We start from the raw sequence: 26,380 nt of genomic DNA, 5'->3' as shown, positions 1-26,380 counted from the left end.
TAATGTTTATAGTGTTAACTCTACTTATCTACAGAGCCCTCCCCTCCCCACCCCTCCCTTTTCACTTTCCATAGACACACATTGATTATTAGACTGTATGGACCCCCCTCCTTTTCCACAACCCCACCCTCAACAACTGACCAAAATAATGACTTGTTGGAAAACTATAAATCATTTTCGTGTCTGAATCTCTGAAGACTCTATTTAAGTAAATAGGCTTACTGTGAAACAATGCATAGATCCAAGTCCTTCTCCGGATTTCTTCCAAATGCTGCCTTCTCCAAAACTTTTATTTACAAGAGAAGAAGAGGAAGAAGAACGGGAGGAAAAAAAAAAAGCAAACTTTGGCAAACTTTATCTCTTCTTTATTATAAGCTTCAGCCTTGCCTTGGTAAGCCCCAGCCTGTTCTACAAAAGGTGGCTAGAGATTGAGATTTATTGGTTTCCAAATGAAAAGATTCATTCGATATAAGAGGTTAACTCAAAGTTCCTTAAACCGTGACTAGCATTGGCAAGGAGCTTTGCCTAGTCAGCACAAAGGCAGTTCAAAGAAACCTTTAAAAATACACACAGATATACATACACACAAACACACTCTCACACTTTAGCCTCAACTGCAATTTTCTTTTCATTTTTGTTTCTTTCTGCCATTACAAAGCCCTGAGCCCCTTTGTAGGTAGCTGGAGGGTTTTTTTTTTTCCAAGCTGAACTTTGCCATTTTGGTGTTGACCAACCCCCTTTTCTTTTGCAACCAGTGAATGAAAAGAGTCGAGGGAAAAAAAAAAAAAAAAAAAAGAAAAAAAAAAGATTAAGAAGTAAACGGGGTGAGGAAAAAAATCCTTCTAATTTCTAGAGAGCAGAACAACATTTAAAAAATAATACAGCCCTAAAGAAAACCCCAAATCCGTACAAAAAGGAGGGGTCAGGCAAGGTGACACAGGGGAGAGCAAGGCAGCGAACCCGCCCTGTGCTTGTGGGGGTGCTTGAAGCCGGGTGTGAGGATTTGGGGGCGCTGCCATCACCCGTGTGTGTGTGTGAGCCCGGGCGGCAGCCGCACACGGCGGCAGCCGGGGCTGCGGGCTGGAGGGCTCGGTCCTGTGTGTGGAGCCTGAGCTATGGAAATGGTAATGAGGGAAAATTAACCCGGCCGTTTGTTACATTGCAGCGAGATCAATGCCTGACCCAGGGCTGAGGGATAGCTTACTTCTGTAGGAAAGATATGAGATAATCGCTCTGAAACACGCTGGTGGCGAAGACAAACAGGGACCCATTTGAATATCGCCAATAATAATAATAATAATAATAATAATAATAATAATAATAATAGTAGTAGTAATAACAATAACAACAATAACAATAGCAATAATAACAATAATAATCCTCTCGCCAGAGCGGGCTGGGAGATAAAGTGCGGAAGGTGTTTTACAGGCACTGGCGGGGTGCGGGGGCTCCGGCTGGGGATGCCCCGAGGGAGGCGAGCAGGCGGGGATGCGCGGGGGATGCGCGGGGTGCGGAGGGGAGCGGCCCCGCCGCTTCCCGGGGGCTGCCAGCTTCCAGCAGCCCCGCTCGGAACGGGAGGAGGGACAAGACCCCGGGGCTGCAAGCGGATCGCGGGGATATTAGAGGGGGGAGAAGCTGACCTTTCTGGGATTTAATGTTTTTTTCAGCGAAACCTCGAAATAAAACATGAGAAGATGAAGGGGTTGGACAAATTCAGCTGGAGGAGAGAGAGCGAGCTGCTGTCTTAAAGGCAGCCAGCGGAGGCTAATGAGACCTTTGGGGTAGGAATAGTGTACTTTTTTTTTTCCTCTCCCTAAGTAAGACATCAGTAAACCCACAAAACTGGAAATAGTGACAGTGTAAAATGAATCATCCTCCTATAAAGCGAATAGGAAATACAAAATAAGAGCGGGTAGGGGGTGTCTATCAGACGTGGATCGTAATAAAAATACTTTTTTTTAAAAGGCAGCTGAAGAAGGTAGCAGGGTTCTCTCCATGTTTCAGGAGACAATATGGGCCATGTGATGTGCTCTGACCTGCCTCCTATTGTACAAGTTCGCCGTTGTCTTCAGCGAGGGACAGATCGAGTTTTATCTGAATGAAGTCCAGCAAACTTTACTGGATGGCAGCCGTTCCTCTCCTTCCTCCTTTGAGCTTCATTCAGAGTCGATGTAAAACTGGTCTGGATGTCAAATGTATCTTTTAAAGCTTTCCCCACAAGACGTTCGCATATGCTTCTCTTGGAGTTGCTTAATAATAATAAAAATAATGATGTTTTGTGACTCCTTTCTTTTTAAGGCTGAGTGCAACTGTCAGCCAAGAAGATGAAATTTTAGGTCACCGTAGAGTTTATTTCCAGGGGTCGTTAATTAGTAATGTTGCAGAAGTGAAGGCAGAAACTTCTTGGCTGAGATTAGGTTGTGTAGGAAGGAAAACTTGCTAGTGGACTCCATTACATCTACAACCGGGGACGACTTTCTTGTCCAGAAAAAAAGAAACGTTGCAAAGAATAGGGACAGACAATGATCTCCAAGGAAGAAACGGAGGGCGGTGGGATGATTTGGGCTGCCCGGAGCTGAGCCGACCTGAGCCCCAAGAAATGTGGGGTGGAAAAGGCTCTGGCGCAAGGAAAAAAACCCAATCAGGGGAGGAAGATGGGACATAAGATAACTAAACAGTTTGCGATTAAGGGAAGAGAGCGACCGATGAAGCCCCGTTCAAAATTAGGATTATCCTTCAACCTAGGAAGGGAGAGGGGCTGAATTCGGCTTCGCCTGCGGGGCGGTGGTTTGTGTATAGCAAAGGGTAAAGTTTTAATCCAAATATCTGACAAGCAGCAATAATCGCCGGAATGGTTAAAAAGACACTGAGCAGAATCAAAAAGAGGAAGGGGGGGAAAAAAAAAAAAATAAAACCGCGAAGCTGCCAGAGAATCCCGAAAGGGAACGAACGGGGGAATGCACAGAAAAAAAAGAAGAGAAAAATGATTCTATGATGCCTGGATATTCCGACAGGAATAAATGTGAAGTGGGAAATCGGAGAAGCGAGACTGTTCAGCCTGTCTGGTCTATATAGCAGGGACTTAAAAAATTACATCTGGAGCAGACTTGTCCTTGGCTGGTCGTCTTTACTTTTTTTTTTTATTTTTTATTTTTAAATATTTTTAAGCAACAAGTATCCAAGGTTCTAAACTAATTGATTCTGGAGTTTCTTGGAATTTATCCAAAGAGTAATATAGTTTTAATTGTATGTTGCTTAAAACTCCATTTCTCGAACAGTGTGAAACAAGTCATAAAAGTCATAAAGCGTATCACTGTTTTTTCCCCCATCCATAAATACTCAGCCGACACTCGCAATTCTCTCCTAAGACTCCTAAGGGGTGCAAAAATAATTTCGAAGACATGTAACTACACCATAAACCTGGAAACTGTTAATCCGTTTTAACTGATTTAGTGGGCACTTCTGATTTTATTTTTTCGGGGGAAAAGAAAAAAAAAATTAAGACACTCTCTCAACTGTTTCTACTTACCCACGAGCAAGAAAGATTTCAAAATCTAATTTTAAACCTGAACACTAATGTTGCAGTCCAGTTAAGGGGGTAGCAGTGGGTTACTGTGAGAAGTATTTGCGTGGAGATAAAAAGGCCTGTAAAGTTTATATACATTTCTGTTTTCCTCATCCCTCACTTGGAAACTCAGCCAGCAGCATCCCTAGCTAATCAGCCAGAACCAACCTCAAAAAGCGAACTTTTTTTTTTTTTTTTTCCCAATTAACAACAATATATCTTCATCGTTAGAGGCCACGGCTATAAATATCTATTTCTCTTTAAGAGAAAAAAAAAAAAAAAAAAACCACGACAGAAGTCTCTACCTTCCCCTCCCCCTCCGCCCCCCTCTCGCTGCACACCCACACTTTTCTTGTCTAAAATTAGCAGGAAAAAACTATGCACTGGAGAGAAAGTGCAATGTGGCTGAGGCAGGGAGGCTTCATTAGTCCCTGCAAAGGCTGGAGTTGGAGCTGGGGCCGGAGAAGGAGCCATCAAAGGAAACCAACTGCATCTTTGCAGATCATTTTGGCGCTTCAGAGAGCGATTCAGGCTGGAAATCTGTAAAATCCACGCAAACCTTTCTCCTTTCGCTACTAGGCACCCTTTGACACAGTCGTATTGAAGTTGGGGCTGGAAGGTCCTTGGAGGTCTCTGAGTGTGACAGTACTTAGAATAGCGGGTAGATGGCACAATTTTCTAACATTTAGAGAGAAGAACCCACGCTGGGAGCAATAAGTCCATTTAAAAGCCCTTTATTTAAAAGGAACAAAGATAACTGACAAACAAAGTACAGAGACATCTCAATGAAATTTCTAGAGAAGAATAAAAAACTCTCTGCAAAGGAAAAGACAAGTTCTCTGGTTTATTTATTGTTATTTTACGTACAATACCGAAATTAAATTAAATTAAAATATAGATATGTCTAACAAGCTCCTAGAACTGTGGATATTTAAATCGGAGATCCAGCATAGTAAAATATGAGCAGCTATTTGAAAGGAAGGAAAGTCAGAAAATAGGGTTAATATTTCAGAATGAACACAGCTCTCGTATGCCCGTTGTTTAAAGGACTCCATCAAATCAACACATGCATTTTTTTTTTCCAAGGCGAATCGAAGAAAGTTGTAGTCAAGGGGGGAAATAAGACCAGGCAAGAGGGGTGGGGGAGAAATCTGAGGTTAGGAGCTACTTTCGAGGAAAGAGGAATAATGTTAAGGGCGCTATGTGGCTGCAATTCAGTTTTGTTTTGTTTTGTTTTGTTTTACAGTGCTTGAATTCAACAATGAATGGTGGTTCTTTCTGAGTTCATTCTTTTTATTCGCATACAGGCTAATGGGTACGGTTCAAAGCAAGGGCTAAGGAGAAGGAGAGAGAAATTTCAGCTGAGGTTGGGAGCATCTCTCCGCGGCGGTGGGAGCCGCTCGTAAGCGTTTAGGAAGAGACACACGTACAATTCAGGCATAATTTCCCCACCTTTTATCATCCATCTTGGACTCCGAAACCCGACGACTTTTGATACCGAATACACAGATCGTCGACATTTTGGGGCTGAAGGAAAATAAATGAATGAAAGAGGGGGAGAAGAGGGAGGGCGATGATGAGAAATTAGGCATTGATCTGGGTTTGATCGAGTCTGGGAGGTTCTGTTAGCAACAAGGAGGCAAACACTCCCTAAACAGAGACAGACACACGCTCTCAGCTTCAATGATTGTGTTTAAAAGGGGGGAAATAAAAGGAGGATGGGGGGAAAAAAAAGGAAAAAAAAAGCAATAAGCGGTATGTTCCTTCGAATCTGTGGTGCTGTAAAGAAATCAGTTTCCGTATAAATGATTGTATTTGGGTGGGTGCTTTTCCGACTTATTTGTTGAGTAAATCTCTCTCACTGCGCTGAAGGCGAATCCCTGTTGATAAATCCATCATTACCGTTTGGATACAGGGAGACAGCAGCGCCACTAAATTTATCTTACATTTGTAGCGCTTTAATAGACATTTATTAAATGCTTTTAGAGAGAGACATGGGGCGCCTGATTACATCCTAGTTATAGACAGAACATAAAGACACACGTTAACAGCAATTTACAAGAAGAGGGAGAAGGAAGAATAAAGAAAAGAAAACAAAAGGAAAGGCAAAGTTTAGGAGTAAAGCTGCTGGGAAACAGGCAGTGTGAGCCTTTCCGTATGGCCGCTAAACACCAGCTTTTTCTCCAGCATTTCTCAGAATATTAATCGTGGCCTATATATGTGTGGGCATGTATACATATAGAGAGTATATGACATACTCCCGCATACATGCAGATGCGCGCGTATGGATCAAACAAGGCGACGCACATTTCTGTTCCGTTCACCAACACATCAGAATACAGGAGAACATTTACAATAGATTCATCACCCTCTTTCACACTCGCCCTCCACCTCCTTGCCCCCCCGCCAGCTTTTAACTCTAATTTCAATCTTCTTCAACTGGAGAATCTCCAGGGACCTGGGCAAACTTGTGTAAAATAGTTAAACCAAGCGTGTTTCAAAGAGGATTGCTGAGTTCCTCTTCCTGCCTTAATAAACAGAAAGGCCCGGTTCAAAGAAAACACACTGGAATCAAAATTCAAAATATCTCACGACTCACACGGATAGAGCAGGCTCCGAGCAACGTGTGCAGTTTCATGCGCTGGTGGGCACGCAGTGATAAACATTTCGCCATGGGTTTTTTTTGTGTGTGGAAATCCTTCCTTTGGGCTTTTTCTGTCATTTTATTATTATTATTTTTACCTTTCTATTTTCCTGTCTCTCAGGTACATGTCTAAAGCCACCTCTTGCTTTTATAAAAGTTAACCCGCTCCTGCAGAGATCTGATCAAATTGGGATTAACGCAGCTCCTCGCTCATCGCTCCGCACCGCACCGCGCCCGCACCGCAGAGCCTCCGCCTTAGCAGCAATGATTTTTTTTTTTTTTTGTGGGGGTGTCTTGCGAGGATGGCCTCTGGGTTATCTTCCCACCATCCCAGTCATGCCAAGGACAGCATCGTCCGGATTTCACATCTAGTTCGGAGCTTATCCTCCTCTAATACCCCGTGGGTCGCCTTTCGCGGGGTCAGGGACACACACGCACATCCACACAGACACAAAGTTGATCCCCGCACCTCTAGAAAAAAAAAAAATACCACGCGAAACCTTCCCCACACCTTTGCCCTTTTAAAAGAACGCTTCTTCTATCTAAAAGTTTTCAAAAGAAAATAAATACAACTGACACTGTACTGGGGGAAAGCTCATTAGTTCGTTGTCCAACTCTAATAAAAGAACAGAAGTGCAAATTATAGAGTTCAGCTTCAACACACGCTCTGTCAACTAAAATCAACCGAGTGCAGGCTTGATTCAAATAGCTGCGAAGTTGGTCCGCAATTCAAAACCACCTTCCCCCTCCTCCCTTCCCCTTCCCACCCCACCTCCACCCTCCGCCCTGCCGCAGGGACATTTGGTTGGAAAAATATTGTTCCAAGGAAGGTAATGATAAAGCTTAACATTAGGAAGAGAAGTGCGCAAACTCATTTCCCCATCGGTAATCCCAATAAAACGAGCGTGGTGCTTCACTGGGAAGGGCTGGGATAGGGGCTGAGTGTGCGTGTGGATGGGGGGAGGAGGGACAGGACTCCTGAAATAACATCTTCTTTCCAGCAAGGTAGAAGAAGAAACGGCCTCTTTGTTTTGATAATTAGCTAAGCCCAAACTAGGAAAGCAGATGTGTTTGCTTAGCTAATCATAAGACAAGTTTCTTTCAAAGAACTTCATTGAGCGATCGCAATTGTGAAGGAAGAAGGATCGCGTTTTCCTACCCCCTTGTCTCTCACCCCCCCTCTATTTTCACTATTTTTTTTTCCCCCTAAACTTCTTCTAATATGATATAAACGCTTCCGATTACCTAGATGGGGAGAAGGCAAACCCTCTTCAGCGAAGCCCCGGGCTCGCCCCCGGAGCCGCGCAGCCACCCCGAACTCTCCCCGCTGCACGTTACCACGACAGATCTGTTGACATTTTACTTGGGCGGGGGGGGGGGGGGGGGATGGGTAGAGAGAGGAAAAAAAAAAAAAAGAGAAGGAGGAAAAATAAAGTTTTAATGACATGTATGACATATTAAATTAGGCAGTTTTACAATTGGGTTTGAATGCGATGCTAACTGATTACAACTGTGTTATCAAAAGGGTGATAAGATTTATAACTTCGTGAGCACAAGCCTCTCCTCTTAATGACAATAGATTTTCAATAGCAGAAATCTGGTTTCTATTTTCCAAGAAGAGACGCTGTGTGTCTCCGTTGCCCCTTTATTACCGCAGGATTCAAGATCCTCTCTAAAACAGCTTGGCACTTGGAAATCCACAATCCACAGGCCAGGAATACCTTTATGGTCCCTATTAACTACCGTGTTATTTACACTTTCGCTGGTGCTTCTCACTCAATACCCGTATCACATACGATGGATAACATAGCCTCTCTCCTTGCCTTTCGCTGGGTGTTTTGGGTTTATATTTTGCATTTCTTTGCTTGACAAAAGAAAAAAAAAGGGGGGGGAGGAAAAACACCCTTCGCAGCTCTGTCTCTTACACCCCTCTCCTCCCCAAGCTCCCTAAAACAACACATTAAGCAAACTTTAAAAACTGGGTTCCTATTACAAAGCAGCGCCCAGGACTAACTGCTTTAAAATTACTGCATAATTAGATTTAGTTGAATTTCACCATTAATTAGGCAGCCGCACTGCGGGGAGCCTTTGAAATCTGAGAAAATGGGAAAAATCATCTGAAGCACGTTTTTTAAACCCAACTTCAATAAATCCTGACAAGGCCTGCATTTCTCCGTGTATCTCTTTCCATTCTACAAAGCAAAGCGAAGCGAGCGAGATCCCCAGGACCCACTAAAGTTTTAATTAAAAAAAATAAAATCCATCTCCATTTCCACATCCCGCTCGTTATCAGCAGCGGCGGTTACGGAGCGCCTCGAAACGTCCCCTTTTCTCAATGCCTTTTCCTCCCTCTTTCATTCTCCTTTTTTTTTTCTTGTTTTCTTTTTCTTTTTCTTTTTTCTTTTTTTTTTTTTTTTTTTTAAGGCACCTTCCCGAGCATCCCGCTGTCCTTGCAGGCGCAAACCCTAAATATAACACCCCGGGGTAGGTCTGACTCCGCTTCAATGGCCATCGAGCCGCGCTCGCACGGGGGAGATGCTTCCACAGGTCATTTACATGCAGATGGGATACGAGCTCCGGGCGAAGATCCGCCCGCCGGCCCCGGCCGCCGGCCCGGCAACTCTTCCCGCCGGCCCGCCCGGTACCCTCCGACCGCTTCCCACCGCGGGGACCTTGCGCGGAGCGGGGGGAACGCCGCCTCCCCCCCACCCCTCGCCCCGTTCCCCGGCTCCGCACGGCGCGGAGCGAACGAGCAGGGCCGGGGCCGCCATGTTGGCTGAGCTCATCGGACCCCGCGGGCGGACTTTCCCACGCGTCGCCTTCCGCGGCCGCGCAGCGCTCCGCGCTTCCCCACCTCCCCTCCCACCCGCCCGCCTCTTCCTCGGCCGCCGACGGCGCGGCCCCACGGGCGAACCCCCGCGGGCTCGCGGGCGCTGCCCCGGCCCCGCCAGCCCCACAGGCGGGCTGGCACCGCCCGCCAAGCGCCTCCTCTCGCCCCAACCCTCCGCTTTTGTCTGAACTTGGGAGAGCCGCCTCCTCTCCGCGCCCCCTCCGCGCCCCGCGCACGCACAGCGCGGGCGGACCCCCCCGACTCCCCATCCCCCGCCGCCGCTCTCCCAAACCTTCCCCGACCCCGCCGGGAGAGCGGCGGCGGGGAGGGAAGAGGAGGAGGAAGAGGGGGGGTGGTGAAGAAGACCTTTCCCGAGATGTGGTTTGCACCGCGGGCGGCTCTGCAGCTTTCGCTGTCGTTCCGGGTCGCCTTTGGGTCTCTTTCCCCGCCAGTCCCCGCGCCGGTAGCAGGGGTGGTGGGGAAGGGAAAAAGCGACCTAAGATCAGATTAAAGCAAAATATAAAAGGGAGGGTTGGGAAGGGGGGGAAACCGCAAGGAAAAAAAAAATAAATTAGAGACTTAAAGGGAAAGAGTCGCCATGTTTAGCAGCCTTTTTTTTTTTTTTTCCTAAAAAAAAACCCTCCTCAATTCCACGTAGAACAAGCTTCTCGATCCCAACCCTCCTCTTTTGTCCAATTCAATCTTTGGATAGACCTTTTGTTCTAACTCAGCATGAAAAGAAAAACTTTCTTTAAATGCTATAAACTTACAACTAACTGAAGTCTCTAAACAAATCCTCCTCTGAGCATTCCAAACATATATACATGGGCCTTCTGCGTGTGTGTGTGTGCGTGTGTGTGTGTTTTTATTTAACCCTGGTGCATTTTCTGTTTACTATTATTCTCTGTGAACCAAAGCTCGCTGCAAGAAACTTATAAATACGGAGATAGCTTACAGGCTTTAAAACATAAAAAGCAGAGAATGTTTTGGATTTGAAAATCATAAATTATAATTTAATGCCAATAACAATTTACAACAAATGGTTGTTTACAATAAACTAACACAAAACAAACAAGTCAAGATCCTCTGTTCTTAGTAAGCATAAAAACTTCACACACACACACTCACATGGATAGCACTTGCAATAGAAAAAGCTAAATCTAGAGGTCAGCAATCCCCTGCAATAATAGTATATTTATATATTTATATATATTTATATATTTATAGAAAAGGAGCCATGATTCAGATGTAAAACTGCTCAAATTCACAGTCATACGCCCCTCAGCCCCCAGTACAGATGTGTCTAACTGGAACACACTAAAGATCAGGGTTTAATCGACTTTACAGAATGATCTCTCTCCCTCCCTCTCTCTCTTTTTTGTGAAACCACAACATGGTGTAGTTACGTGTGGTAAAAAGGGAGAGGGGGAAGCCTCAGACAAGAACAAAATTGCAAGCTTTCACATACAAAGCATCTGCTATAGACCAAAGGGAGGGTGGGTGGGGGGAGAGAAAAAAAAATGACACACACACGCGCGCACACACACGCACACACAAAACAAAATATCAACCCTTTGCAAAACCACATCGTCTTGCCTTCCTTCAGATTTGGGGAGGGGGGGGGGGTTGCCTGCTCGGGATAGCAATAAATTCACAAATGGCGTGGCCGGTCCTGAGCCACTGGCCCAGGCGGGTCCCCAGCGCATCACTGGTGGCTGCAAGAGAGGGCCCTGGTCTGCTCAGGAAAGCTGCGTGTGCGCCTCCGCATGTATGTATGCAAGTGTACATACAGACATACATCCCATATGTAAAATACAGAGATGACCTGTGGTCATGCTTTCACAGTCTAAGGTAAAAAAAAAAAAAATTCCACTTGAGAGTATATATATACATTAAAACCCGACTCCTCAGTGCTAGAAGCTAAAGCCACTCCATTTGAAGACCTCTCAATGACAACGATAGATGGCAACTACGGAGTATTATAAAAAAATCACACATACTTAAAGAAAACTCATTGCAAACAACTGACCTATATTTACAATACTGCTATTACCTTGCTTGAATGATCTTGTGCGCATATGTCACACATTTACAAAAGATTTTTCGCCCAATTCTGATCATAAAATAGATACTGATCTCCAGATTTCTAAGACTTTTTTTTTTTTTTTCCACAATACCTTTCCTACGCAGGCACTTAAGTGTGACAAAAATAAGGGCCTTTCCCCCCCCCCCCCCGAAAATCCATTTTTAATTAACAGGAGGATTAGATGAATGGGGTTTGATGGTTTACCATTTCAGCAGAGTGCTTCCTAAAACCAGAGATAAACCACGAACTTAAGTCCTCCACCCCCATCCCGGAATTAAACAGGTAAATACACTACAATACATCTGCTACAAACTTACTGTGACAAGTAAACAAAGCAATCGCCTATGGACTTAAATGACTGCAAACTATAGAGAAGTAATGTGGTTTCTGAAAGACATTTATGACAGCCAAACAAGTTTCAGATATCAAATAATATTTTAATTTCTGAATACTTTCAATTTTCCTTGGAATATAACACACAAAGACTCGACCAAACAGTTCAGTTATTATAACTTTTACAGTATACAGAAATGTTGCACTTAAAAAAAAACCTTCAGTTTTTTTAAACACAAAACTGTAAACTCTAAGATACTGAATCAATCACGTTATCTATAAGTGCCAACAGTGTTATTTTGTCATGCTGATTTCAATGGTATTTTTTAAAAAGGGAAAATATCAACAATTATTATAATACAAAGGGCTTGCAAATATACAAACAGATAAAGGAGTTTAATAACAATTCATGATGAACTATGTGGAACCCAATTAAAATTACAAAAGTTCACTTCGCTTGTTTGTTTGTTTGTTTTTTTAAATCAAAACTGAAGCGTGTCTTGGACACAAATTCCTTCTACCTATAATAAATCCGCACAGTTCATTTTCTGTCCGAAATATCAAAAACCCTAGATTTGGGGGTAGTTATATGACACGTGTGGTTCATCCGGGTCTATATAATTATAGCTATCTCAGCTTCAAGCTAGATTTTGGGTCACCACCTTAAGTGCGCTTCCATCATTGTGTTGTTGAAGGTTTTTTTCTCTTTTCCTTTCTTCCTATGATACTTTCGTGGACTCAGTTTTAATTCTTTCAGAACATATATTTTAAGGATACACAGGGGTTTTTTTATTTTTTTTTAAGAAGCCAAGGTTATATCAAAAATTATTATAGAACCACAGAATAAACTGGTTTGAAACCAGAAAAATACAAAAAAGAACAGCTATAGGTACATAGACACATAGGACAATTAATAATTTGGAAAAAAAAGACTTACTTTCTTCCATTCTGCTAATTTTCTTCAAATTTCCTTTAAATGCACTTTAAGCGAGATTTTTTAAAAAGTTTACCCCCAAAACAGAAAAAAAAAGAAGAAAAAAGAAAAAAGAAAAAGCCCACCAACGTTTCTTTTCTTCTTCTTTCTCTTTTTTCTTTCTTTCCTTTTTCTTTCTCTCTTTTTTCTATTTTTTTACCAAAAAAAAAATGATAAGTAGTAAGTTTGGTGGGTTTTTTTTGTTTTTTTGTTTTTTTTTTTCTGAACAACACGGGAGTTTTTAATGCATTCTGTAAAAGTTCATTTGACAGTCTCTCTTTTTTTTTTTTTTTTAATTCACAGTCCATTAATTTTTTCCTGTCTTCTCTTAGCAAACTTGTAACATCCTTTCTTAGCAGAAGGAATTTTAAGAAACAACCAGAACCCAAATGTCATTTGCTTTCCTTTCACTCTCTTTCACCTCCCTTCTCAATTTTAAAATTTTATTTTATTTTTTTTTCTCTCTCTCCAATATTTTATTGAATGGACATATAAGGCCAGTTAAAACTGCTGCCAGACAGTAACATATCCCTGATTAGGGTTTCTATGGGGGTTTTACCTACCAAACGGACGAAAAACAATTGCTCTATGACAGAAGAGGAGACAGTGCGAAGGGAGGGGAGACGTAGTAATAGCTTCCCGAATCGTGTTGGCTGGTTGGGATACTGGCTCCTAACATACTCTTCCAAAGCACACTGTGACTTCTCCTGTAAACTTTCAACATGGGCTACATCAGAGAGACCACAGGCATCTAGAAGAAAGTGTATTAAAACAAAAATAAATTAAAAAAAAGAAAGAAAAAAAGAAAACAATCATCAGATTAAAAAGTTTTGTGTGTTTTTTAATTTTTATTTTTAAATGTGATTTTTTTTTTTTTTATTGCTAGAATTAAGTGTAGATGATGCGCCATCACCTCGCCCCCCAGAGTTTAAGTAGGTTTTACCAAAAAGGACAATCTATGTGTGTGTGTTTGTATTTCTCTCTCTTCTGGAGGGTCTCCCTTAGGATCGAGATTCTCCAAGATTCGAGATTTCGAATGGCACGACAGACCTGAGGGGTTGACAAGGAGGTGCTGGCCAAGCGTAATTTCGTATATATCTGTATTTTTAGGGGGAAAGGCTGGGGGGGGCGGGGAAGGCTTGAGTCGAAAGGGGGGAAACGGAGCCACTATTTCTCCCCACCTTGGAAAATAACTGGGGAGAGCCTAAGCATGTGATGAGAAGGCATACTAATAGGAGTGATAGAAATCATAATAATAATAAAAAACTGGCCCAGCCAAAGATAATGGCGCCCCGGATCCAGCAACAGATTCTCCCCCAAAGAAGACAACGCGTTTTTCTTCAGTCTTTGAAACTGATTTAAGTGGCCCTTTAAAACTGATCTTGTCAGTTTAGCCTATTCAGAGGCAGCCATGCAAACTGTGATCTCTCTGTTCATTTGAGCTGTTTCTTTTCCCCCCTCTTTTCTTTTCTCTTTCTTTCTTCCCCCCCCTCCACTCCCCCCTCTTTTTTTTTCTTTTTTTTTTTTCCCCCCCTCCTTTTTTTTCCTCCTCTTCTTCTTTTTAAACCTCAAGGCCCTTACAAGAAGAAAACTCCCTGATAGGGTCTGGACATTTTTTTCCTCTCTCTCCTTTTTTTTTTTTTTTTTTCCTGATACGCTAAAATACAATAAGTTCCCTTTAAATCAGAGACGTCTGTGCTGAAAGAGCACAGGTTGTGACCTGACCTCCCTGTGGCTTTCCTAGGCACAGGGCTAACACATGCATATTCTGCGAGTCATTAGAACCCAGATTTTTTTTTTTTCTCTTAAAAGAGGCTGCAGCAAACATTATATGCATCTATGTGCGCCTGCTTTACATGAGGGAGTGTTATTGGGGTGCTGCAGAAGCTGCATGCATCACCCTATTTTTTTCCATGCGGCTATCTTCCCCAGAATCAGATAACTAGAAACGTTTATCTAGTTGGGAGGCAATTTACACGCCAGGCCTCACATTTTGAAAATAGTAATAAATTAAACAGTTACGACAGGATCGGACGATTGTTTTCTCAGAAGGCTAAAAAAAAGGGAAAAAAAAAAAGGAAAAAAAAAGTGATTTGGGAGAAAAGGCAGGATTGGAAATAAAGTCCTCGGTGTGGGTGTGAGCTGGCCAGGGGCTGGGGAGGGATGTGAGGGTGTGTGGGATCCTCGCTGAGAGTTTGAGCGAGGGAGAGAAAACGCATCCTGGAAAACCATAGAAAAATAAAATCAGCACCCCACGTACACCCCTTCCCACTCGGGATCCCTGTCCCCCTGTGGTGAGATGCGTCCTGCTCATTGATCACCTTAGGACTTTAGCACGAGTAATTTTGGGAGGGAGGAAAAAAAAAAAAAGAGGAGTTTTTTATGTGTAAAGCAATAATATATAAAAGGAAGTTTAGGTCACGACCCAGAACCTGGACAAAGTCCAGAAAATGACTTCGTTCCCCAGACCCCCTTTAACACAACAAGGAAAGGATTGTGAGCCCTTCTTTTCCCACATAAACTACATTTTTTTCCTGTTTCCTGATATCAGGCTTTAAAAAACTCCGATGAGTAATTATTTTACAGGTCCTGCTTCCATTCATATGTTTATCGCGTGGCCACTTTCCCAAGCTTTCAAATGAGTTACAGAAGAAATAGATGTATTTTTAAACTTAATCCCAAAACTTCTAGGGCTCCAGCACATTGGGTTGCCGATGCAGCCTTAAAGGTAGCAATCTGAGATAACGTATTGCACAAATTAGCGAGCAGATTTTTTTTTTCTCAAAAAAAAAAAAAAAATTTAGCCTCCAGAGTTAATATCAGGTTTATTACTCACCCAGGTTAAACTCTAGTGCAAGCTAATTAGATTTCACAACGCACTCAATTATTGCTTTATAACTCATGCACTATTTCTAGGCAGCAAAAGTTGACACATTTTTCCCCCCTCTCTTTGATTATCTAAGAAACACCTCGAGGTCTTTTCCTCGGGAGAGCCATGGTTGTGCCACCCCGGGATTACACTGTGGAGCGGCAGCTTCAGTCTCCTCTTACTTTTTCATACTACCCCTCTCTGCTTATGGTAATTATCTTTTCGCACCCGCTACTCGCTTTGGACTATGCAGTTCCTGCTGGGTACAAATGCAAACTTTTCCCCTCAGCTTAAATGACACAGAACTGCTCACTGCCACATTCTGTTTAAATCAGACTGCTCTTTGGAAAGTTGATTTATTTTATTTTATGGGATGGCAGGGAACATATTTTAAACTCGGCTTTGCGCATTTAACTTGTTTTTTAATTTTTTTTTTTAATTCAATTTTTAATCCTGCAGGGCTTTTTTCCCTTCCTGGCTGCCCATAAAATGATCCTCTTTTTAAAGTGGTTTCACTGGTAGGACGACTTGTATTTAACAACATCAAACAGATTTTGCTGCTGTTCAGATGCGTGTCATTAAATGCAACAATCCAGAGCTATACTGTTAAATAAAATACTCTTTTTCAATAAGAAAGCGCAGTCTCTCATGGCGAATGGGTGCCTCTCCCTGAGCCCCCTCATCCTCCATCCCCAGTATTACTCAGCTAGGTTTGAGGTGTGTTTGGGTTGTCTTTTTGTGTGTGTGTGTGTGTATTTTATGTATTTATTTATCTAAAAAAAATCTTGCATTCCCCCAAACACGGGATGCTCAAATCCGAGGCCCTGAAGGCGAGACCACAGGGTACCGTTTCTTAAAAGCAAACGAGACCGCGCTGGTTCTCGGGAGGGGCAGAGAGCGGTGATGGGGTGCAGGCAATAACACTTTGCAAGAGCAAACAGTTCTCAGGGGGGGTCGGAGCGGGGGGGAGGGGAAGGGAAAGGAAGAGCAAAGAAATGCTGCCTACCTGAGGTGAAGAGGACTATGGCCTTTAAACAGCTATATTCTGCAGAGTCGACATGCAATGCTTTCAGTTTTTCTACTTGCTCTTGGAAGATTCGTATGTGGTCCATAAAGGCGACCACTCGGTCAGCAGACATTGGCGAAGCATGGAGGCCGGCGGCTGCCAGGAGCGGGGCTACGTGGAGGGGCATGGAGCACTGGGCAGCGTTGAGGACAAACAACTCGCTCCAGGTCAGCCTCAGCAGGGCCACCTGGTCTGTGATCTGGAGGTCTGGGAAGAAGGGGATATTCCTGGCCCACTCCACGGCGCTGAAGAGCATCCTAGCTGCCAGTTCACAAATGTTCTCGATGCCCATGATGTTGTTGGGTTGCATGCACTGACTGCCAAAGCGGGAGGTGGGGTAGGGCTCTGCTCTCAGAAGAAGGGAGATATATCCGGATAGGTAGGAATGGCAGTTGAGAGGGTCCCCGTTTGTCAAGGCGAACTGACCGTGAGTTGGCTGTGTGGGTGGCATTCTGCCTCTCTGGACCGCTGCAGTAAATAAAAAAGAAACTACAGCTATTAATATCTGAATTGCGACCATCGGTTCAAATACAGCCTGCTTTGTGTGCTGGTGCCTGCATGTGTGACACCGCACCAAGGCAGCTTTAAGGGGGAACAGGCATTTTTCCAGCCAGAGTTCAGCCCGCACCCGGTTTTAAGGCTCCGCAGTTTCCCGGGTCAAGTAAAAGCAACAATAAAAGCTGAGCAATGCTGCCCGCTCGGCCAGGACTGCCTGGAGGAGCCCGAGATCCTCACTTCCCAAAACACACCACAATTCAGTTATTCCCCCCACTCTCCACACCGCCACCCTTCTCCTTCAAGAGATGCAGGATACGTCTTTGTGTGCCCGGGCATTTTTTCTTCATTACACCTAAAACAGCTTATTGATTTGAGGCTGGGGGAGCAGGATGGGGAGGGAGAAGGGGGAGAGGGAAGAAACACGTCAGTTCAAAATCCCCGGCGCTGGTCCCACACGCGTTTCTCATCCACCGAATACATTGTTGCTGCTGTTATTATGTATCCCCCCCTCCCCTTATTAAAAATATCAAAGGAGGCGAGATCACCCCACAACATCCCCGGCAGGTCCCCCGGCGAGGCTGGGGGCATTATCCAAAGGCACCTTCCTCAGCTGCCCATGGAAAGTGGGCCTTTCATTTTGTTAATAAATTTACACGGTGACAGCGAGAGAAAAAGGAGAGAGAAAAGGGGCTCAGAGGCAGAGAGACGGCAAGGAGGGAGAACGCCTAAAAAATGTGCTTGATTTATATTTGTTATCGCATGTATTACAAGGTTAGTTACTCTTGCAGAAACACAAAGAGAGGAGCCCAGCAAGTCCCAAGCCCCCTAACCCTTAACCTACATAGCAGCGTCCAGACACAGAGCACGCACTGGAAAACTGCAGGCTCACATTTCTCGTCTAATTTTATATCACAAAGACTCGACTTGCAAAGACCCGAGCACCCCACACTTACTTCTGGGCTGCTCCTTCCCCCCCTACCCGTCCCTTCTGCTCCCCCTCTGCCTCTCCCGGACAACAAAATAAGAAGAAGAAGAGAAAAGTAAGATAATAACAATCGGGAAAGGCAGACACACGGCAAAATATATATATATATACACACACATATATACACACACACGCGCGGATGTGTGTGTATTTTTAAAGGAGGAAAAATCCGGCTGGGAATCCACAGTGGAGTGCTGTAGAGCCTCGGTAGGGTGAGTCCCATTGTAATAGTAATTTGAACCGCCTGTGTAAAATTGCAATCTAAGGCAGGGTGCTGGAGGATATATATATATGCGTGTGTGCATCTCGTGAGGCTCCGTGTGTGTGTGTACACACACGCACAGACACACACACACAGGGCTGCTCGGGGGACGGGGGGTAACGCTGAACATGCAGGAGGAAACATGAGGGAAAAGTAACCAGACGTCAGAATAATCATCTCGCTCCTAAGCAGCGTGAAACTAAAAATCCACTTCCAATAAACCTCCATCAGCAAAATCAAAACAAACACAAATCAATTACGACTGCAGGAAAAAGCATGCAAGAGCCCCTGCCTCCCCTGCCCACCCTCTCCGGCACCTCTTTCTTGCATTACGAGAAAGTTTCTGTCTGTTTATACGGGGTAGGGGGTGGGGTGGGGGAAGAAAGGTTCTGGTTGGGTTTGAGGAGGGAGGTTAAAAAGAATAAGAATAATAATAATAATAAAAAAAGAACAAACCCAAAACGCAGCGAGTGAAAAAAAATTGCAAAACAAATGAAATCCCAATACCTTCCCGTCTCATGCCAACTTTGAGGCATTTTTTGAGGCGGCAGTACTGACACTGATTGCGGTGGTGCTGGTCAATGGGACAGTTCCTGTTGGCACGACAAGTGTAGCTGAGATTCCTCCTTACACTCCGCTTGAAGAAACTCTTGCAACCCTCGCAGGTAAACTGGCCATAATGTTTGCCACTAGACTTGTCCCCACAAACCACACATTCAATGTGCTGCTGCTGCTGCTGTTTGTCTCCTTGGTTCTGCTGGCTTGGCTGGTTGGTCTGGGCTGGCGTACTGGGAGGGCCCCCGGGCCCCGGGGTCTGTGGGGTGTGCGGGGCCCCGGCCGGAGGTCCCTGCACCGGCGGGGCTTGCGAAGGCTGCGTTCCCTGAGCTCCGGGCACATCGTCCTGGGGGTCTCGCCACGCACCGACTACCATTGCCATATCTATTGGACACCGTTGCCAAACTTCCTGTTCCCCCTTTATTTTCAAAGTTTGTTTGCTTTGCTTTTCAGATCAGCTTTGCAGCAGTCTTTTTTTTTTTTCCCCCTCCCCTCTCTCTCTCTCTCTCTTTCCCCCTCTCTCTTTTGTTGTTTTGCCTTTTTTTTCTTTTTTTCTTTTTTTTTTTTTTTTCAGGAGGGTCGGGGTGGGGGGGATCTCCCGGTACCGGCGAAGGTGCAGAAGCACGGGCCGATGGAGGTGTGTGTGCGGGGGGGCGAGTTGCGAGTCGATTGTCTGGGCTCCAGGAGAGCAAAGTAAAGGGGTGGTGGGGGTGGGGGAGAGAGGGAGAGAGAGAGAGAGAGAGAGGAGGAAAAAAAAAAAAAATCTCTTCAAAGATCTCCCTCTCTCTCTCTTAGAGCTGATCTGCAGCAGAGTAGTTGAAGGAGGAGAGGCGGGTGTCTGGGGGCCAGGTCCAGGGAAGCTCGCAGTCAGCCATTCAGGAAAGCCATCAAAATAAGAATGAATAAAAGGTTAAAGATTACACACACAGCGGAAAAAAACACGCACAGCTGAGGAGACTTTTCTCGGCGCGGAGAGCGGACGGTCTCGCCGTAGTTTTTGGAAGTCCAGCTTGCAGCAGCAACATCAACTGCGATCGCTTTGTTTTTGTGGGCTTTTTTTTTTTTTCCTCCTCTTTCCTCCTCTCTCTCTCTCTGCTCTGTCTCTCCTCCCTCCTTCGCTCGCTTTAATTCTTCCTCTCCGCCGCTCCGCCCGGGCGCTGCTCTCTTTCTCTCTCTCTCTCTCCCTCTTTTTGGCTCGGGGGTGGGGGGGTTGGCTGTTTGTTTTGTTTTGTTTTTTTTCCTCCTCCTCCTCTCCTCGCTTTATTATTATTATTGTTGTTATTATTATTAATTATTATTATGATTGTTTATTTGTTCCTCCTCTCCGTCCCCCGCGCCGCGCTCCGCTCCTGCCCCGGGCTCAACCGCTTTCGCCGCTCCCGCCGCTCCGTGTCCCCGCTGCCGCCGCTCCCGCCGCCGCCGCCGCTCGGGTGCCGCTGCTGCTGCTGCTGCCGCCGCCGCCGCCGCTGCTGCCGCCGCCGCCGCGCTGCCTTATGCTGCTTCTGCCGCCTCGCAAGTGGGCTCTCGCCTCCGCGCCGCCGGTGCTCACGGCGCGGGCGGGGGGAGGGGGGCCGCGGGGCGGGGGGGAGGGAAGGAGTCAACTCGCCAGCGCAGCGCCCAGCCAGCCAGGATGATAAAAGAGGGGAGCGGGAGGAGGAGGAGGAGGAGAAGAGGAGGAGGAGGAGGAGGAGGAGGAGGGAGAGAGGGAAGGATCATAACCCAGCGCGCAGCATCGCTCCTCAGCCGGGGGGGTGCGGGGGGGGGGGGGGGTAAGAGGGGAAAATCAACACGGGGAGAGCGGGGGGGAGAGCGCCAGCCCTTCCCCCCCCCGCCCCCAAATAAAATAAAATAAAAAAAAAAGAAGCGGGGGCTCCCCCCCCTCCCGGCGGCGGTGAGGGGAGGGGCGGGGCGGGGCGCGGCGGCGTGTGGGCCCGAGTGGCGAGCGCGCTCCCCGCCGGCCGCTCGCCCCGCTGGCGGGAGAGTGAACTTTGACACGACTGCTGCAACTTAGCGCACGTTGCCATGGCGACCGCGCGCCTTATAAGGCAACCCGACCGGCGTTTGACTGGTCAAAAGCCCGCGCCCCGCCCCTCGGCCCTCATTGGGCCGCCAGGCGCCCTTGCGCGGCCTGCCATGGCCGCCGCCGCCGCCCGCGCGGTCCTAGAGGCAGGCGCCGCCCCGCCGCCGCTGCCGCCACCACGGGGGCCGGGGCGTCCCCCCGCGCACGCCGCTCCGCGCTCCTCTCGCTCTCGCTGCTCGCCCCGGCTGCCCCGTGTCGTGCCCTCGCCCCCGCCGCCGTTGGGGCGAGGGGTTAAGGCGAGCCCGGCGAGGGGAGCGGAGCGCCGCCGCCTCACCTGGGGTCGCCCGCCGAGGCACGGCCTCGGGGTCGGGAGCGGGGGTTGGGGGCGGCGGGTGAAAATCAGAAAATCGACTCTAAAATGAGGAAAACTCCACCGACTAAAATAAAAGCGAGACCCGCTGCCTCCTGGGGGCGGGGAGCGGCCGCCCGTCAGGGGTAGCGCTGCGCAGGTACGCGGTCTCCCGCCCGCCGGAGGTCCCGCCGGGCGCTGGCCCGGCCGGCTTCGCTCTCGGTCCCCGCGGCCTCGCTCCGGGCTGACCGGCGGGGGACGGGGCCGCCGAGGGGCCGGCGGCGGCGGCACCTGCGCTCGCCCCGGCCGCTCGCGGAACCGCGGGGCGCTGAGCGTCCCCCCGCCGCGGCGCTCCGGGACCGGCCGCCCGCACAGTCCCGTTCGCGGCGGGGTAACGGGGCACCGCCGCTGTTCCGGACCGCTCCTCCCCCTGCGGGCGCCTCTTCCCCCGCCGCCCCGGGCAGCCGGCGGGCTGGGCGACAGGACCGCGGTTCCACGTTAGACACCATCTACTCCTTCCCTTTAGCGCGATGGGGGAAACAAACCACCCACAACGCCGCTCCGCAGAGTGTGACACTCGTGTCTTTTCCCTCGCGACCTCCACGGCATCGCTATAACGCAGCTCATCACGACCCCTTAAACTTTATTTCGGGGTTTGTGCTTTTTTAAATTTTTTTTTTTTTGTATCACACGTACCCTGACACAATAACACAACCTCTGTGCTATAGTAGGAGCACCACTAAATAGGTAACCGATCTGAGTACACGGGGACAGTTGTTTATTTCCCGCTGAATATAGCGACCGGACAGCGGAATGGGGACTTTGAGTTCACCTCCTACTGCAAATGGCCAAAAGACACTCGAACAGGCGAAAGGATGGAGAGATAAAAAAAAGAAAACATGTTAAAATAGGCAGATAAATGCCCGGCCGGACAATTCCTCCTCTGCAAACACACGCGTCTGTGTTCGCTCACATTTGAGCTAGTCACCGAGCACCGACGTGGGGACACAGACCTGTGCACAGCTCTTTAAAGGATTAATTGCCCCTCACCTCCTCACACGCACTTTTTCATGTTGCCACATGCACACCCCCTTCTGCCGCAGAAATAATATATGTGGCTCAAGACGCAGGTGCTGAGATGATTGGAAAGTTGTAAAAAGCACCCAGACTTGACAATGTCCTGCTTAGAAACCTGGTGTATTAAGACCCCACGAACGAAGATGTAACTGCGGCTCAATTTCAAAGGCAAGGCTGCAGCGTTCCCATTGATCCTGAGGGAGCAAAAATAGCCTTTCTTCGAAACACGGACCAGGAGGGACCGAAAAGATAGAAGGGGTGGGGGGTGGAGGGGGGCAGAGAAGAATCTTTTCCCGCTAAAATGTGGGGAACTGCTTTATGATTTCCAAATAACCCATAGCCGAGGAGGTCACCTTTCGGGGAGGGTGGGAGAAGATGGGGGTTCAAAATGCAGAATAGTCACACATTGTTGCTGATGTTGAATTTCCTCAGGAAAAATAGAAAAAACCCCAACCCAACACCAACCTTTCCTGTCTCAAACCTGACAAAGTAAACAGGATTAATTCGCCATATGAAAAAACATTAATGCCGTCTTAACAAATGCAGAAATCAGGAGAGAAAGCGGTTTTAACAGGACGTACAATATTAATAGTTTGAACGTGTGATCGTAAAAATGAAAAGCCATTGATATACGCTTAAAAGCCGCCGTATACGCTGATTGCTCAAGCATTAATGAAGAATGCACCAGATTAACTATTTGCTCTTCGAGGGATGCAGCAATATAACTGTCTATTAGCACCATTAGATGCTTTACTATTTATTTGAAAACACTCCTGCGAGTGGTTTGAGGCAGAACAGATGAATGTAAAAATGAACTGCAGCTAATTTCGCTAAATAATACTCGAAACCTGAGCGCCTCGCAAAGAAGGAGATTCTCAACTGTCCTTCTCCGAGCCTAATGACAATAGAAACGCTCTGTTTTAAAAGTAAGACCATATTGGTTTTCCAAATAAACAAATGCATCCCTCCTGCCATTTTACTGCAGATGTAAATTTATTTTAATGAGAGGGAGTGGAAGGATTTATTTTGCTAAAATAGAGTTGGGGATGGAGCCGGTGTAAATCTTTAGGTTTTAAAAAAGAGGAGGAAGGAGGGGGAAGCTGCTTTCCTGGCAGAAAGCTGCCTAACAGTCCTCTAATTCTTTCTAGATTAAATCGCAATATGAATACAGCATCGAACAAATACCGAGTTTCGCTCTGAACTCAGTGGAAAGCAGTTACGTCTAACAGAATTCAATGAATTCCTCTTCTCCCTCAATGTAGTATGTGTGTGTTTTTCTCTTCCACCACACTGAAGTTCCATGAATAGGGAAAGTGGCTCCTATTGTGTGCCTCTGAACTTCCAAGTCAATGCAATTTTTAACCACTGGCTTGTGGTACTTTGAAAATCACCAGGGGCTGTCAGAGTTGGGTCCTCTGAAAAATTTACAGTGCTAAATCAGAGCATATGCTGTGAGAGAGGAAAAAAAATTGCTTAAGATTGGAGCAAGTACAGTATCCGGCTGCCCCCTAGTGTAAGTCTCTTATCTGCCTAAAATTCAACTTTAAAAGAAAAGGATCTCTTAAAGGGAAACGACTTTTGGCTCACGTATGCATACGAGAATGAAACTTCTGTACATTTTAATCTGATTAATTCCTAAGGATTTAAAATTAATTGGCTTGAGCACTCCTAGACCGGACCATAAGATTTCCGCATCAGGGTTTCTGCGAGCTCTATACCGAATAGGTATTTTTAAGGGATAGTAGCAAGGGATGGGGGGGGAATCCTGTTTTGTGATTTTTTTTTTTTTTTTAAACGAGGAACCGTGCCTCGCGTGCTGTTGTCAGAGCAAAACACTTTCGCTGCTTAAAGTCAGATCTACGTCTTTCGCAATAATACTTTAAAAAAAAAAAAAAAGGATAAATAATTGCCTTAAAGCCTCAGCCGAGCTGCCAACCACACCTTCGGATGGTGAGTATATTCCAGCTTCTTTCCATTGTACTTGCTTAGCTGGGGAAGGGACCGGAGGGGGAGAGGGGATCTCGGCGCCCTACCTTCACCACCGACCTTTTTTTTTTTTTCTTTTTTTTTTTTCCTAAATAAATGCTGCCAGCTGCACACAGCGACACAATTCCGTGCAGTTTAATACCTATCACTTAAGTTAAGAGCCCTGTCCTCCCCTCCCCACCCTCCTGAGCAGGTCAGTCCGGCGCTCCCCCCCGAGCAGCCTGGAACCCAAGGCAGAGGAGGCTGCCACCGGGCTCTGCCTCCTGGACGCCGCTTTGAAAATGACTTTGAGGCGCTTTGCTTTGCCTCGGACCGACCTGGAAAACCGATTCCCGGTCGTTGGGTTTGCTGGCTTGTTTGTTTGTTTGCTGCTTGCTTTATTTAGCTAAAGGACGTGCTAACTGATGGTGCTGCAATTACACAGACTTGGGTCTCCCCCCCTCCCCTCTTCCCCTCCTTAGAGCAACCCACGTAACCTTAGAAACGATCGTTTAAGACGTACGTTAGCTAACATTCGCTTTTTTGGATTTTTTGTTTTCCTTAAAAGAGAAACACAAGAATCACAACACATTTCCCGAAAAAAGTGTCAAAGAAGAAGAAAAAAAACTATAAGTAAACATACCAAAACCATATTTGCCTTGTTCAAGGTCCCAAATCGCTTGCATCTTCCTTTTTCTACCTCTCCTTTAGTTTGGCAGGTGAAACAAACAAACAAAAAAAATAATCAGACCGCTGTTTGCCCCCCAGAAAGATGTGCGTTGGGTAATTAAAGAGAAGTCTCCTTCTTGGTGTTTATCTAAGCGATTGTGCAAACTGATAAAAAAAAAAAAAAGAGAGAGAGAAAAAAAAGTAAAGTTACAGCCTTCAGGGGAAAAAAAAGGAGGCAAGGTGAAGGGAATGGATTTCCCACAACCTAAAGGGAAGTGCTTTCGATATATTATTAGCGATCAGCCTTGGGAGAGAGGAAAAAAAAAAATCCTGAACACACTCTAACTTTACACAGACAAGATTTCAGGGGGGGCTTTGTACATAGCTGCTTAGGAATGTGCGCCTCGCCTTTAAGAAAAAATCCCCAAGCCCAAGGTAGGAGATGTCTTTGAGTGATCCTTGTCTCTCATTTCATTCCTTAGAAGGAAGAGCGTCTCACTACACCTTGTTTGGAGCTGGAAAGGCGAGACTTAAAAAAAAAAAAAAAAAGAAAAGAAAAAATATTCACAACCCACCCTTCCAATTGGGGAGGAAAAAAAAAATAAGAGAGGGAAATCTCCTAAGTTAATGACTATGGGGGTAGAATGGATGCGACCGATTTCAGCCCCCCCCGCCCCCCCCGCTTCCCACCTCCCCCCTCCCAGGGACAGGGAAAAAAAAGAAAAAAAAAAGCCAACCGCAAACAACTACAGGCTGAACTATCAACACATGCACCGAAGGGGAAAAAATATATAGTGTCCTGTGTAGGGTCGGCAGGGAACGCAAGCACACGCTAAAGCAAGTTGGGAAAGAATCCGGGCTAATCAGCAATCTCTTTCTCTCTCTCTCCTTCTCTCCCCCTCTCTCTCTCTTTCACTGCTCCTGAGATCCCAGCTCGAAAGAGGTACTCCACATTTTTTCATTACCAAAAATCCGTTGCAATAATCATTTGTTGCTAATTGAAACCCTTGGAGACGTTTTTCCCCACCCCCTTCACAAACATGGCAACTTTTAGACATGGGAAGCACGTTTAGTTTTATTTTATTAAAAAAAAAATACGCTTAGGAGGAGGCTGAATCTTTCACCCACAAGAAATATCAGCTCTTCAGCCCCCTTCCCCGGGAGGGGAGAACAGGACCCCAGTACAGTGAGGGCTTGGGAAAATTTGGAATACATTAGACCGCCTTTGGCAGGAGAATACTCTCCAACTAATGGATTCCTGCTCCTTTTTGTGTGTGTGTGTGTATCAGTGTGGGGGGTTTCTGGAAAGAGGGGTGGTGGTCGTGGTGGTGGGGAGCCGAGCTTTTATTTTAAGGAACTGTTAGGGTAAGGAGTGTGTCATACTTGACAAATGGAACAAACGCTCTTCCATTTCTTGCTTGTCCTTGCCTTAAAACAGGAATTAAGTTAACCACAGTGCTGCATGTTAATTGCATGTTTACTGGGCTAATGAAAATTACAAAAGGGTTTTGCCACCTCGATCGGTGATGAAAAAGTATGAAGGCGATTGTCATTGCAGCCTTCGGGGAGGGCCTGGGCGGGGAGGGAGGGGGGTGCTGGGCACGAACAATATTGATCAGAAGAAGGATAAATCT

General features: G+C 46.2%; 1 protein-coding gene and 1 long non-coding RNA gene across 5 annotated transcripts in view; one reads left to right on the top strand and one right to left on the bottom strand.

Moving 5' to 3' along the window:
* Window positions 1-10,062: 10,062 nt before the first annotated feature.
* On the bottom strand, window positions 10,063-24,795 carry NR2F2 (nuclear receptor subfamily 2 group F member 2). 2 transcript variants are annotated; one of them, XM_065641346.1, is made up of 3 exons: window positions 24,721-24,795; window positions 16,307-16,834; window positions 10,063-13,182 (listed from the first exon to the last, which is right to left on the bottom strand). In XM_065641346.1, the coding sequence occupies exons 1-3, from the start codon at window positions 24,761-24,763 to the stop codon at window positions 12,908-12,910; spliced, it is 846 nt and encodes a 281-aa protein (XP_065497418.1). In that variant the 5' UTR covers window positions 24,764-24,795; the 3' UTR covers window positions 10,063-12,907. The 2 variants fall into 2 exon arrangements, with proteins under 2 accessions (XP_065497418.1, XP_065497417.1); XM_065641345.1 differs by lacking the exon at window positions 24,721-24,795 and adding an exon at window positions 18,619-20,628.
* The window catches only part of LOC135992297 (uncharacterized), a 31,662-nt gene continuing 29,226 nt past the window's right edge, over window positions 23,945-26,380 (top strand). For all 3 annotated transcript variants that reach the window (XR_010606718.1, XR_010606717.1, XR_010606716.1), the window contains exon 1: window positions 23,945-24,062. This is a non-coding gene — a long non-coding RNA (uncharacterized LOC135992297). The remainder of the gene's footprint in view (window positions 24,063-26,380) is intronic.

Source organism: Caloenas nicobarica, chromosome 10 (assembly GCF_036013445.1).
Source record: "Caloenas nicobarica isolate bCalNic1 chromosome 10, bCalNic1.hap1, whole genome shotgun sequence".
Taxonomy (NCBI): Eukaryota; Metazoa; Chordata; class Aves; order Columbiformes; family Columbidae; genus Caloenas; species Caloenas nicobarica.
Note: the sequence above shows the minus strand (reverse complement) of the source record. Positions and strands in the feature narration are given on the sequence as shown.

Excerpts from the sequence above, each read along its gene's own strand:
- NR2F2 (XM_065641345.1), bottom strand. The coding sequence starts at position 19,048 with ATGGCAATGGTAGTCGGTGCGTGGCGAGACCCCCAGGACGATGTGCCC. Across the intron at positions 16,835-18,618 it reads AGTTGGCATGAGACGGGAAG|CGGTCCAGAGAGGCAGAATG; the intron begins GTATTGGGATTT and ends TATTTACTGCAG. Across the intron at positions 13,183-16,306 it reads CATAGTCCTCTTCACCTCAG|ATGCCTGTGGTCTCTCTGAT; the intron begins GTAGGCAGCATT and ends ACTTTCTTCTAG.